Source organism: Cavenderia fasciculata, assembly GCF_000203815.1.
Source record: "Cavenderia fasciculata unplaced genomic scaffold Scf_Dfasci-G-o-80e12.f1-5, whole genome shotgun sequence".
In the NCBI taxonomy this organism is placed as follows: Eukaryota; Evosea; class Eumycetozoa; order Acytosteliales; family Cavenderiaceae; genus Cavenderia; species Cavenderia fasciculata.
This window is the reverse complement of record NW_004457735.1, coordinates 1,626,871-1,641,624: the sequence shown is the minus strand read 5'-3', so window position 1 is coordinate 1,641,624 and position 14,754 is coordinate 1,626,871. Positions and strand designations below refer to the sequence as shown.

General features: G+C 37.1%; 5 protein-coding genes across 5 annotated transcripts; 1 reads left to right on the top strand and 4 right to left on the bottom strand.

Annotated features, from left to right (window-relative positions):
• Positions 1-473: 473 nt before the first annotated feature.
• Positions 474-3,444, top strand: rad54 (SNF2-related domain-containing protein; the record flags this gene model as incomplete). The annotated part of the gene is made up of 3 exons (XM_004361139.1): positions 474-2,030; positions 2,114-2,654; positions 2,729-3,444. The coding sequence occupies 3 exons, from the start codon at positions 474-476 to the stop codon at positions 3,442-3,444; spliced, it is 2,814 nt and encodes a 937-aa protein (XP_004361196.1).
• An 85-nt stretch (positions 3,445-3,529) lies between these two features.
• On the bottom strand, positions 3,530-5,164 carry DFA_05476 (putative protein serine/threonine kinase; the record flags this gene model as incomplete). The annotated part of the gene is made up of 1 exon (XM_004361138.1): positions 3,530-5,164. The coding sequence occupies one exon, from the start codon at positions 5,162-5,164 to the stop codon at positions 3,530-3,532; it is 1,635 nt and encodes a 544-aa protein (XP_004361195.1).
• A 364-nt stretch (positions 5,165-5,528) lies between these two features.
• DFA_05475 (uncharacterized protein) lies at positions 5,529-5,822 on the bottom strand (the record flags this gene model as incomplete). The annotated part of the gene is made up of 1 exon (XM_004361137.1): positions 5,529-5,822. The coding sequence occupies one exon, from the start codon at positions 5,820-5,822 to the stop codon at positions 5,529-5,531; it is 294 nt and encodes a 97-aa protein (XP_004361194.1).
• Positions 5,823-5,993: 171 nt separating this feature from the next.
• On the bottom strand, positions 5,994-11,389 carry DFA_05474 (type A von Willebrand factor domain-containing protein; the record flags this gene model as incomplete). Its single annotated transcript, XM_004361136.1, has 5 exons — positions 5,994-6,629; positions 6,708-6,890; positions 6,964-7,922; positions 7,996-10,033; positions 10,112-11,389. 5 exons carry the CDS (start codon positions 11,387-11,389, stop codon positions 5,994-5,996), a joined length of 5,094 nt encoding a protein of 1,697 aa, XP_004361193.1.
• Positions 11,390-12,129: 740 nt separating this feature from the next.
• DFA_05473 (uncharacterized protein) lies at positions 12,130-13,400 on the bottom strand (the record flags this gene model as incomplete). Its single annotated transcript, XM_004361135.1, has 4 exons — positions 12,130-12,894; positions 12,979-13,116; positions 13,197-13,288; positions 13,340-13,400. 4 exons carry the CDS (start codon positions 13,398-13,400, stop codon positions 12,130-12,132), a joined length of 1,056 nt encoding a protein of 351 aa, XP_004361192.1.
• Between the last annotated feature and the right edge of the window lie 1,354 nt (positions 13,401-14,754).

Below are 14,754 nucleotides of genomic sequence, written 5' to 3'. Positions count from 1 at the left end.
AAAATCCTTCTTCAAAATTGGGGAGGTTGGAAAATCCAATGAACTTCAAATAAAACGTACAAATATATATATCTAGGGTCTTTGATAAAAAAAAAAATATAAATAAATATATCATGATCAATCAACTCTCTATATTTTAAGTTTAAACTTTTATTATTAAATAATAACAAGATAAAATTATCGATTCATGCTTAAAATAATTTAGAATAAAAAATATTAATATTAAGTATTGGTATCAGGTTTGCCAATTCTTCTCGAAAAAAAAAGAAGAATATCATCAGGCATAATACAATATATAAAAATAATAAAATTATTAAAAATAACATGTTTGTTGTCTCGGTAAACAATCAGTGATTCCTAGAATTTTTTTTTTTTGAGCTGAGACTAATTTTGTATGGTGCATTTTAGTCATCCATATTTTATATTATATTTATTTGTGTATCTATCTCAATTAGTAGTAGAGTTAGTGGAGGATGAAAAGAAGTAATGCACCATCAGCACTATTCGAAAAGAGACAAAAGTCAAAGTTGGACGATGATGATGGAGGAGCATTTCTAACAGCCGATCAAGTCTATGCAAACAACTCACCTTTGGCTGCAGCTAGTGCCAAGAAAGGACCGGGAAGAAAAAAGGTACAAGCACCAATCGCAATGATCAACCATCTAGATCTATTCACTCCACAAAAGAAAAAAGACGACGAAGAGGAAAAGAAACATCAAGAATTGCAAATCGAGGAAGAGAACAAAAAAGGAAGAAACATCGTGTTGCGATCAGACTCTAAGCCAATCTACTATCTCATGACCTACCGAAACATAAAGACGTCAGAGGACGGAGGCATGGGTATCCTCGAGGTGACCTACAACGACGTCACTGTCATTTCAATGGAGGGAAAACAGATTGGTCACGCTGCACTCACTCGTATGAGCCCGACCGACGACGGAGACGACGGTAGCACTGGCAAGACACAAAAGGTGTTGATCAAAAAGAAAGAGGTATTCTTTCAAGAAGAGTTTTCATTGGCTATTGGTAACAAGTGGGTCAAGATTCTCACATCGGTCGACGAAGAGGATTACAAGAATGGATCGATCTTTCTCAAACCCGATCTCATCATTCAGAGGAAAAGAGATGAAGCACGAGAAAAAAAAGAAACATATAGACTGCCTGGCACATGGAGACCCAAGGCTGGAGGTTGGTCGGTGCCGTTGGCTGGCGGTGCAGAGCGTGCTAAACGTCTCGTCAAGCCACTGCACAATCCTCATTCCCCCAATGCACTCGTTCTCTACCAACCACGTGACATGCTTTCAGAGAATAACATTCCGGTCGTTGTCGATCCCATTCTGTCTGCCAAACTGCGTCCTCATCAGAGACAGGGTGTTCAGTTTATGTTTGACTGTTTACTCGGGTTTAGAGGAGGATACAAAGGAAATGGATGTATTCTTGCCGATGATATGGGTCTTGGTAAATCGATTCAAGCTATTGCAATTCTCTGGACACTACTCAAACAAGGTCCAAATGGTTTACCAACTGCCGAACGTGCAGTCATTGTCGCTCCTTCTTCTCTTGTAGGTAATTGGTGCAAGGAATTAAAGAAATGGTTGGGTGAAGGAATCAAACCCGTTGCAATTGGTGGTTCAACCAAGTATGGTCGTGCAAGATTGGCCGAGTTGGAACTTGGTACCAAGGATGTATTGGTTATTTCATACGATCAACTTCGTATCTATTGCGAGGAGATTATCAAGATTTCTAGTATCGGTCTCGTCATTTGTGATGAAGGTCACAGACTCAAGAACCCAGAAATCAAAACAACAAAGGCCGTCTCAATGATTCCTACACCAAGACGTGTCATTTTGTCTGGTACTCCCATTCAAAACGATCTCAATGAATTCTTTGCTATGGTCAACTTTGTCAACCCAGGTGTTTTGAAAAATATGTCTACTTTTCAAAATGTATATGACGCTCCTATTCTTGCAAGTCGTAATCCTGATGCATCTGATGAAGATAAAAGATTAGGTAGAGAAAGATCTGCTGAGGTAAATATATTAAAAACAAAAAAATATATATTTTTAAATGATTTATTAATTAATTTTAATTTTAATTTATTATTTTTTTTTAGCTAACAAGATTAACACAACAATTTATTTTAAGAAGAACAGCAGCTGTAAATGTTCAATATTTACCTAAAAAGATTGAATATACAGTTTTTATTAAATTGTCACCACTTCAACACAAGATTTACAAACATTTGGTAGACACTATCAAGAATCAACAATTTGGAAACTTTTCAGGTGCCTTGCCATTGATTACAACCTTGAAAAAGTTGACCAATTGTCCCGAACTCATTTATCTTCCCGACAAGGAAGATCCAACTCAAGTCAATGACTCTGTTCTCAAACTTTTCCCAAAGGAGTGGAACCCAAAGGTATTCCAACCGCAATACTCGGGAAAACTACAATTTGTAGACAAGTTGTTGGCTGGTATTAGAAAGACATCAAAAGATCGTGTGGTCATTATTAGCAACTATACCCAAACCTTGACTGTTTTGGCAGGTATGATGAGAACAAGAGGTTATGAATTCTTTCAACTTGATGGTTCAACATCTGTTGATAATAGACAAAAAATGGTAGATTTATTTAATGATCCATCAAGAAATGAATGTATGTAAAAAAAAAAAAAAAAGAATCAATCATCCATTCCGACCCTAATCCATTCCATTTCATTTTAATTTTAGTTGTATTTTTATTGAGTTCAAAAGCTGGTGGAGTTGGTTTAAATTTAATTGGAGCCAATCATTTAGTATTATATGATCCAGATTGGAATCCAGCAAACGATTTACAAGCTATGGCTCGTGTTTGGAGAGAAGGTCAGAAAAAGGTGGTGTCAATCTATCGAACATTGTCAACTGGCACCATCGAAGAGAAGATTTTCCAACGTCAAATTACAAAAATGGCGCTCTCAACAAGTGTTGTCGAGGGTGACTCTGACAATGCACCGGCCTTTGAGACAAAGGATCTCAAGGATATTTTCAATCTTCGAGAGGATACTATCTGCGACACACACGACATGCTTGGCACGTGCAAGTGCGGTGCTCCAACCACCCGTATCCCCAAACACAAGCGTGATTCCATGTCCATTGGCGAGTTGGCATCGTACGACCACTATTACGACATGTCCAAACTCAAGGACAAGAACCTTCAAGAGGCATCACGTGATATTGTTTCATTCATGTTTGCCAATGACAAGCCACCAACAGTCAAAGAAAAGAAAAAACCAGAGTCATCAACCGATTACGAACAAGTTGATGTCTCACCTTCAAGTCAAACCAAAAAAATGGACAATGAAGATGATGCCAATTTTATCGACGACGATAAAGATTATGAAGAAGATTCTGATACCTATTCATCTGGATCTGAAGCAGAAGAAGCTTCAGATAGTGATAGTGATTAGAATCAAAAACAAAAAAGTTTTTAAATAAATGTGTAAATAGTTTCCCTAAAATAATCAATCATTTTATTTTATTATATTATTACTACTATTGTGGTTGAAATCTATAATCTAATGGTAAAGTACCATCTACTTTGAAGAAATCATCAAAATTATTAATGATGGAAGATGCAGATGGTCTGAGTTTAAAGGGTTGGACCAAAGTTTGAATAAACTTTGATTCTGATGGGTAAAGTAACTTAAAGGTTGAGGATATGGACAATGTCTTTTTCAATGCAGAAAGAGAGTGTATTCTCTCGCTAGTTGTCTTCCACTGTGACAACATTTCATAATAAATGGCAGCCACACTGTATACATCTGTTGTTTGGTCATAATAACCTCCTTGTTCTTGTTCTGGACTAGAATAAAGTATGGTTCCAACAGGCTTGTTCTTGATCGCCGTCATTTTTGTTATTGTTTGTTGCTGTTGTTGCAATGGATGTATTGATTGTTGTTGTTGTTGATGATTGGAAATACAATCAATAGTTGTTGATAGGCCAAAATCACCAATCTTTACAGTCCAACCTTCTCCATCAGAATCTTGTGACATGAAAATATTATCAGGTGTAATGTCTCGATGAACATAACCTTTTTTGTTGATATAATCAATACCAGATAATAGTTGTTTGATAATATCACGACACATGGGAATGTCCATCGATGGCACCTCTCCCATCCAATTACGTAATGTTCCAAATTTACACAATTCCATTTGAATATATAAATATTTTAAAGTTTCTGATGATGTTGATGATGATGATAATGAAGAAAAAGATGATGAAGATGAAGATGATGAAGAAGATGAAGATGATGATAAATGATTCCTATTATTATAATTATTATTATGCAAATAACCAAAAGATGTTAAACTTGTAGTTCCAGTATAATCAATATCTGATTGATTATTACCATAATATCCAATTAAACTACTACTGGTACATGTACCTTGACTATTATGATACGATGATAGAGAGTTTGTATTTGAGTAGAATCCTCCTTCTCTACTATCGACTGCTTGGTTCTCTTGTTCTTGTTCTTCTTGTTGTTGTTTGGTGATTGATTCTATCCATGTTGCAAAGTAACGAATAATGTTTGGGTGATTTAACTTGGCCATGGTACGGCATTCAGAAAGTTCCTTTGATTTACTTTCATTGGTGATTCGACACTTCTTGACAGCATACTCTATTTCATCGATCAAATGTTTAGCCTTGTATACAATACCAAACCCACCTTGTCCAATCACTTGAGATGATATAAATTCACTCTTGAATCGACTGATAGGTCTTTGTTGATAGGTCTGACCGCCAGCTGACGACGATTGATTTGAAAAGCCAGATGTGTTTGTATAGGTTTGATCAAAAGTTGAACTTGATTCATCCTTGTTGTGATTGTTGTTGTTTTGGTTGATTGCTTGTAGTAGAAAGATTGATGATGGTTGTATCACTGAAGCAGTGGCAGCCGATGTCGAATACTTTCGATTCGTCATCGTTGGTGATGAGCCATGATCATTCTGTGACTTCTTCTTTTGTGTTATTAAATCAACTACTTTATTCGATTGTTGTTGTTTCTTATTGTCTGGTTGTGTAGTTGATGATGACGATGATGAAGCAACAGCCGAAGTATTATTCAAAGCTTTTGCAGAGAATACCTTTAGTGACCTCGAGGGATTAAATAGCTTCCACATCTTTTATATCCTCCTTATCACTCTGTGTTCTCTATCTTGCACTCCTCCTCCTCCTGTCTCTCTCTCTTTCTATCTCCCCCTTTGGTAATAGTCTTAATATTTTGAATGTATTAATTTGAAATTGAATGACAGTTTTATTCGTGTCAGTTATCCAAGTCCAATTTTTTTTTTCAAGTGATAATAAATAATTCATAAATGCCTCTATTCTTATATATATAAATCTCCTAAGGAGGTGGATTGATACATTGAAACGTGACTGATTCACTCATACATAGTATCACGTTTTACCGCAAGTTGATACTAATTTTGAAATCCAAGCATCTTGGATTATTAGTTTTAAATATAAATCTTTTGTTATACACATTTATTTCATAAATTGGAACATGACATCATCCAAAGTACTAAATTGAATTTCCCAATCAGTAATACAATGTCCACTGTGATTGGATTGGATGTCGTTATTGTTATTATTGTCATTGTTATTATTATTGTTGTCATTGATAATATTAAGAGTAGGAACTGATATATTATTTCGTAATGACATTAAATAGTTTAGGAATTCAATCATTTCATCCAACGAATCGATACCATATGTAATGTGACCTGCATTTGAACGAATCAATCTTGCAGAGGGTAGTTTGAATCCAACAAATGCCATGGTTTCATCTGTATTTGAAGATATTAATTGTAATTTATATCCTTGGCCATATATTTTTTATTCTATCATCAACTATTTTATTCTTTTAATCAAATCAAATAAATATAATAATTATTATTATTATTCTTTGCCATCAATGTTGTTGTATATATAATTTATAAATAATTTATTTTAATATTCACTGATGAATCTCTTTGCTTTTTTAACGAGATCATCCAATGAAAGTTTTGGAGCGTCTGGGAGTTCGAGTTCGGCATTCAACCAGCTTTGAATCTTTTGATTGATCAACTCTAGATCATCTTGTTCTTCAGTAAAGTTGGTTGACATGAAAGAGTAGGCAAGAACGGTAGCCCAGATATTGGGGTGGGTACGTGCCAGCGAGTCAGAGTTTTCAGCCTTTTCAATGTCAGAGAGTGGGATGTTGAGGACACCAGCCAATTTGTTGGTCAATTCAAAGTTACCTTCGGCCTTTTGGAGGACGAGGAGATGCTCAATGAGTGATGGTTCGGACTGACTGACGGCGACACGGTCAGATGACAAGTATGGGAAGTGTTCTTGGAAGAACTCTTGCAAGTATTGAGTGGTTCTGTTCTTTGGACGGAACAACTTCAAAATGTCGAGATCAGCTGTCTTTTCGTAAATGTCAACCAATCTGTCGCTGTCACTGTGCTTGACGATAGAGATGAGAGTATCCTTTAACATTTCCTCTGCCTTTCCACTGTCTACAAGATGCAAATAATTTTCTTCAACATAATTTAATGTCAAAATATCGGCTTCAATACAGAAACCAATCAATTCTGCCAAAAACTAAATAAATAAAAAAGTTAGTATTATAAAAAGGTAGATTATTATTCTTATTATTCTTTTTTTTTTTGTTTTTCTTACCTTTGAAGCAAATGGTAAATCAATTTCAGTATCTTCAATTGTAGCCAAAACTTCCTTGAAACCTTCCTTAAAGGCCTCTGCTGGATATATTTGAGAAGTGATGATTTGGTTAAATAATTCAACAATTGATTGTTTCTCGGTATTATTCTTTTCAAATGATTTGTTTACAATAATACAAATAATCTAACAAATAAAATAATTATTAATATAATGGGATACATTTATGATATATATAGTATTTATATCTATTACTTACTTTACTATATAAAGTTGGATAATTAAGTTCTTTAATACATTCCAAAGCTTCTTCTGGATCACCAAGTTCCAAAAATTCGTCAAGGGTCATTGAAACATCAGCCTCTAATTTGGTTGCAGATACTGGTTGAGCAGCAGCAGATGCATCGGCTGGCTTGCCCTTGGTATCCTTTGATTCTTGTTGCTTGCCGGTATCCTTTGGAGTTGGCTTCTTTGGAGAAGATGGCATGTCATAGTCGTCGTCGTCGAGAGCAGCAAAGACATTTCTTCTCTCGTCTCCACTCTTTTTGAGTGTTGCTGGGGCAGCTGGACGTGGTGGGGTCTTGCTGTTGGAGATGTTGTCTCTCGAGTTGGAGAGGTCTCCCTTCTTTGGTGTTTGCTTGCCCTTTGGCGAGCTCTTGCCAACGGTTTCCCAACCATCCTTGCTCTTTCCGAAAATACCTCTGTCGTTACGATCGTTACGGTCGTCACGGTTGTTACGATCATTACGATCATTACGGTCGTGACGGTCACGGTCTCTTCTGTCACCACGATCGTTACGGTCGTTACGGTCTCTTCTGTCACCCTTGTCACGATCGTCACGACGACCGGAACCATGCTTGGATACGAATCTCTCTTCCTTGTCGTTTTCTTCCTTGTTGACCTTGGAAATGGTGTTGTTCTTTGGTTCCCAACGACCTGCACGGAGATCCAAAAGATCCAACAAGAGATAACGGGCTCTAGATGTCAACTTTTCATTCTCTGACAATTGACGAACTTGAGAGAAAACACCAGCCAAACCTGGCTTGCTTGGATCGGCATCGAGCTTCTTACCAATGTTGGAAATGAGTTTGGCCATACCTTCAATGGTGTCTTCCACATGAGTATTGGCCTTTTCCAATAACTTGGCAACACAATAATTTAATACAATAGATTCTGCCAATACTGAATGTTTATATAATTCACCAATAAATTTAATATCTTTTAAAATAAATAAAAAATAATATTGTTAATAAACGTTTGTTCAAGAACTTTTGATATACTTTTTACTTACTTCCAAGGAATCTTCTTTTGATGATAAATTCTTCTTCATCACGATCTTCCTTTGAGAGAGTATCAAACTTGGATCTATCATAAGTATCGGTTAAATGTAATTCGAATTCCTTTTGACAGTTGGTAATAATGTCACGCTTCAAAGTCTTGTTGTTTTCAAACTTGGGGTATTTGCTATCGAGGTAATGGGTAAGGATGGCAAAGACGGCACTGTACTTTTGATCAATGATGGCCTTTTCAAAGAGAATCTTGGCAATATTACCGAGGACTTCTTCGTTGGGGATGACGATACCTTCGAAATTCTTAATGATGGTGGCATAAGTATCCATAGTGATGAGATTGAGGTTAAACTTGAACTTTTTGTAGGTCTCTCCAAACTCTCCTTGAGTGTCCTTGGTGATGATCTTCTTTGGTGGTGGGAGTGGTTCAGAGTTCTTCTTGTCGTGATGACGGTTTCCACGACGATCTTTTTCCTTGTTAAAGATACCTGATGAACCTGCTCTCATCAAAATGTTGGCATGTTGCTTTAATTTCTCTGGAATGACAGTGTTGCTTGGCAAATCTTTGAGACTCATCAAATAGTCGTGGCTGTATTGTCTCTTGGCTGGTGGAGAGGTGGAGTTGGCGGCGGCGGCAGCAACAACTGGAGCAGCAGCAGCAGCAGCAACAACGACTGGAGCAGGCTTGGCAACTGGAGCAGTAACCTCAACCTTGACTGGAGCAGCAACTTCAACCTTGGCTGGAACAGCAGCGGCAACTGGAGCAGTAACCTCAACCTTTACTGGAGCAGCAACTTCGACCTTGGCAACTGGTTCTTCAACCTTTTTTGGTGACTCTTCAACCTTGACTGGAGTAGCGGTGGCGGCGGCAACTTCAACCTTTGGTTCTTCGACCTTCTTTGGTGACTCTTCCTTCTTTGGTTCCTCGACGGCCTTGGTTGGGGTAACAACTTCAACCTTTACTGGGTCTTCAACCTTTTTTGGCTCTTCAGCCTTGGTTGGGGTGACAACAGCTGGGGTGGTTGAGGTCTTGGTTGGAGTGAAAACTAGAGCAGATGGCTTGAGGGCACTTGGGGTGCTTGGAGCAATACCCTTTGGAACAAATTCTGGGGCACTAAACTTTAATTGTGACTTTGCAAAAGCTCCTGGAGTAAATGGAGCAGCTGCCGATGACATGGTGGATTGGGTTGGAGTGAATGGAGGAGAGGCTGGTGAGAGTGACTTGAGTGGGGTCGACACGGCTGGTGCGGTGGTGTTGGTGGTGGTGGTAGTTGGACGCGATGGAGAGACATTGGTCTTGAGCGAGGATGAACTCGAGTTGAGATTAGTTGGGATACCACTGGCTGAACCACGGAGAGAAATCATAGCACTAGAGTGCTCTGGATAATGGTGGATCGATCCAGATGAGGAATTCAAAGCGTTAAGGAGTCCGCTAAAAGCTGGATTGTTTTGAACAAATGAATTATTTGATGAAACTGGTGTTGGTGTAACTGTTGGTTTGTTGTTGTTTGGTTGAATAACTCTTGGACTTGGTGGCATGGTTGGATCTTCAAGGGAGATAAAAGAAGTGTAATTGGTACCCAAACTGTATTTGACACCGAGGTCGATGATACGTTTCTTGAGACGTTCGGCTTCGTCGACGTCATTGCATTCTTGTGCTTGTTGTTCGAGATCCAAAATGAGGGTGTATGCAGCCAAACAATGTACGAGGTTACCACGCTTGATTTCGTTACCCTTGATATTGACTTGGAACGAGACTGGACCGTTTGGACCGTTGGCGTTAAGCTTGACGGTACCATTGTCTGGAACTCTTTCGTTTGGTTCTAAAATGCTAAAGACCGTCAATCGATCGCCATCAAACAACGTTCTCAAATCACGTGGTGATTGCTTATTACTCGAAATGGAACCCCAGTCCATTCTAATGTTGGTGTAAGCTGGTTGAAGAGCACGTTTCAATTGTCTCATAACCTTATTTTCAATGGTTTCATTTTCAATTGCCAATTCTGCGACACCACAACCTGCACTTGCAATTGCGTCGACCTAAACAAAACAAAATATAAAACAATAATTAATATTTCAGATTCATCTTTTTCATTTCTATCTTTATATATTACATACCAATTGTTTTGAAACAAATTCACCCATACCAATTGGGAAAACTGAAGTATTGTCAGCATTTTGTCTAACCAATTCAGCGATTTGACCAGTGTTGTTGACACCACCATCGGTAAGAAGGAAGATTTTACGAGGACGGGTGGCAGAAGTAGCGTAGATATCCTTGAGAGGGGCAAGGAGGTTAGTGTCATTGCCAGAGTCGGCCTTGAGACCCTTGATAAAGGTGTTTGCTTGAGCAAGGTTTTCTTCGCAGTAGGGGAGGGATTGAGGGAAGAGCTTTTGATGGGTGCTTCCAAATGAAATGATATTAAAGTAGGTGCCCTTGGGAAGAGAGTGAGAGAAGAGTAAAAGACCTTTCTTGGCGTGTGTAATATTGTAACCCTCCATGGATTCGGAACAATCGACGAGGAAGATCAATTCCATCTCTTGTTGCTTCTTGACTGGCTCTAATTTTGGATAAAAGACGACCATGACGGCACGACTGCCATCCTTGTTACGTTCGGCAAAACCGGTTGGCTCGTGTGGGTTTTCGAGCTTGACCAAGACGACGAGATCCGATTGGTTGACAACGTCGACTGGACGGGTGTCCTTGTAGATGACAGTGCCGGTGCTCTCGTTCCATTGTGCCTCGATACCCTCTGGATGTGAGGGTGACTTGACCTCTTGTATAGACGATGGCATCTCGAGATCGAGCTTGATCAACAGACCCTGGCGTTGTGACTCGCCGGTCGAGGAGGTACCATTGCTATTGTTGTGGCTATTTGGGAGGGATGGAGGAGTCTCAAGCTGTTGTTGTTGTTGAGTTGAACGGACGGTCGACAATGAAGTTGGGAAGACGAGGTAGAGGTAGTCGCCCTGCATGGTCATCTCGGTGACGTAGGTGATGATGATCTCGAGCTCGTTGTATTGCGCAAGATTATTAAGTTTACAGAGGAAAAAGTCCTCTTGGATGAATGGATCGTTGAAGTCGGCCTCCTTGACGATATTGGTGTTGCTCTGATTGCTCTCAAACTGCTTCATGGCTTCGGCTTGGTTGACGACCTCGGCCGACGTGATCTTGCCGTCGAGCTTGATTTCAAAGCCTGTCAGCACACCAATCGACGTGTTGAGATGTGCCTTGAATGTTGCCTCTTGCTGGAGATTGTCTTTAAAGTTGTTGCCAACGTTGCTATAGGTCTTGGTAAACACGATCTGCGCTGCCAAATCTACGACATGCGCATTGACCGATATAAAAGAGGGACGGATCTGCTCTCCATTCTTTTTCCACAATGCTGAATACATGTTGAATATATGATGTGAAAAAAAAAAAAAAAAAAAACGAACGAAACTTTAAAGTTTTGAAGAAAAAAAAGAAAGTATTGAATTACAAATTGAATACTTTTTGAACGGATATTGATTGTTGTTGTTGAGATAGATAATAGTATGAACACTTAACTTACTACTTGAAAAGATGAGTGTACAGGTTGTTATCTAAAAAAAAAAAATTAAAATTTCAAAAAAATTAAAGAGTTTATATGATGTGTGGTGGGTATGAATGAAATGAATAGAAGATGAAGATATATATAAAACGAAGACGACGAATAGTCCTAATCAGCTGACTCTTGAATCTTGAAACACTTCGAGGAGATAGAAGTAACGAGAAGGTTAAGATGAGTGGGCCTTTTGTTGTTACTTGTGTATAAAGGAGAAAAAGAAAACGAAACTATGAGGTTGTTGTTGTTTGTTGTCTCTTTAGTCTCTTTCTTTCTTTCTTTATTTCTTTACTGTATGTCTGTCTGTTTTATATAATGAATAATTGATATATATAATAGAAGAAATAAGTGTTCCAAACGATATCTGTTAGCAAAGCTGTGCTGATGACTATTTTGAGGAAGGGTAGGTAAAAGTTGAGGAAGCGAATAAAAATGGTCATCGTAGACCGACTCTGTCTCTCACAAAAAAAAAATTGGAAAAAAAAAAAAAAAAGAACAAAAATTAATTTATTGATGTTTTTGGTGAGAGCGACCGACTCTCTCTTCTCACTAGACGATCTCCATCATCACACAAGATGACAATGATGATGATGACGATGAACCACAAGACATCGATGCGGAGGAGGAGGAGGACATACTTTTAGCTTGGAATGTCATATGTTGATGGTTATCTCCAAGGTCATCATCATCATCAACATCCTTGTGTACATGATTGACTACTATAATGTTGGACGATGGAATGATTGAAATAGAATTGACATAGTTATTGATACTAATGGTATTACGACAATTCATCATCACTCCAATTGATTCACTCTTATTGTTGTAAGATGATGATGATGATGATGATCTCTTATTGTTGTTGGGAATATGATAATAATATTCATCCATTGTAGGATCGATATACCCCTTTTCCATCATTGTTGTAAATGGGTCTATATAAGAGTTGGTTGCATTGTGTATGTTGGCATTACTATTATTATTACTACTACTACTAATACTAGGTAAATAATGATTACTAGATGGAGGATCAATAGAGATTGTAAAAGATGGTATACACTTTTGTTTGTCACCTTCAAATTGTGAAGTACGGTCTTGTGCAATGGCCAACTGAGATTTATGTATTTTAATGTACCGTTTTTGTTTCTTTGCCATGTGTAAACATAGAACCTCTAATGCAAACCATAACAAATGAAGGGTTGAATGAATAATATCGATCAATGAAACATTGTCTGCACTATTCCAAACCATTGCATTAATTAATACAATTGGTATAAAATTAAATAGAAATATTATTAAACTTGCAATAAAAAACTAATCAAAACAAAACAAAACAAAATAAATAAATAAATAAATAAATATTAATATTTTAAGAGTACTTTTTTTTTTTTAACCTACAATTAATAAAGATATTGAAGATCTAAAATAACTTGAGAATATTCCAAAGATTGATACTAGAATATCAAGTGAGAATGATAAAAAGAGATACCATGGGATAATTCTCCAAAATAATGCTATGATTAAACAAACTACTGCCTAGATTAATAAATATACAAGAAAAAAAGACAGACCAATTAATGATTCAAATCAATGTTTTAATTTATATTTATCCTTACAATTCTTAATAATAAATTAGTTTGCAATTTCACTCCATATCTACCTATAATATCATATCTTTGATTATTAAAGAAATCGAATGGTATCTTTACTAGTAAAATAGCAATCATTTCCAATAATAAATATTCTTATTATTATAAACTATCTAAAGTTAAAGTAAAATGATGAATCAATAAATCACTATTATTATCCACCTTTATCATCATCATCATCAATAAGTGATGTACATGTTGTTTGATTGAAATTAGTAATGTTTGTAAATTTGTTTTTCCATTTAGACAGAAAGAGTCAACAATTTAGATAGATGGATGGGTGTTGATTTTAGTCAATCGTGTTTTTGTATCGGTTAGATTATTAATTTTGGTGGTTAACATTTTTATTTATAATCTACCCACCATAATTATATAATAAATATCTGTGTTATACATATATATATATATAGATAGATAGGTAATAGGTTAAAGTTAATTAGATTTTATTATATTTAAATAATATTTATTTATGTGTAAAAATTGTTTGTGTTTTATTATAAGATCTCATCATCTAGGTCTCACCTACACTCTTTCACAACTATACTTGTTGGTGGTGCAGCAGCAATTAGAAACACTGGTCTACAGTATTGTACACGACCTGTGATGCGTCTCGCTCACATTCCTATCGATAGGACACCATTGGATGAACCAACCACTCTCTCTCCGCTCTACCTCTTCTCATGGTGATATTGAGTATATGCTCTTCTATATAGAGGATATCATCATGACACTCTATAGAAGATGGATACTCTTGGGCACACTCTCTATTGCATGATATCTGTCACCTCAGAGGCTATAGGGAGAGAGAAAGGAGTGAACAGATGGATTGATTGTGATATGTGAGTGGAGAGAGCGAGTGGCATGGATAGGGATGAGCGAGAGTGGATGTCGACACGGAACGAGAGAGTGAGATGGAGTAGGTGGAGCGAGAGTGATGCAGTGACTAGAGACAGGGTTTAGACAAGAAATAATGTGGTATGCGCAGGAATCGAACCTGATAACCTATGGTTGGGTAAAAAAATTATAATACCACTTAGCTAGTTCGGCGATTTTCAGGAAATTTTTGTTCGTGTGCTAGTATTTATACCGCATGTTTGTCAGAGATGAGTTTGGAATTTTTCTGTAATAGAGAGAAAGAGATAGAAACAGAGAATTACGTATAGAGTACTATAGAACTTCACTCAATCATCAACTATCTTCAACTATCTTTTATCAACATTACTATTTCTTTTCACACTCACTAAAAGCCACAACTAATTGCCCTAGTGTGCCCCCTTGTCCAATTATTTATATCATTATCATTATTATAAATAAGGGGCGCGAGCGAGCACAAGCACTGCCTATAACAAAGATCACCAACAAGAAAAAAAACAAAAAATAAAAAAAATAACAAAAAAAAATATCTCGCTCCTTCCTCCATCTCCTTCTCTAATCAACACAATACAATAGTAAAACAGTATCGAAACAATAGGAATAATAATTTAGGTGGAATTTAATTATCATTACAACAAGTCAATACAGTTTG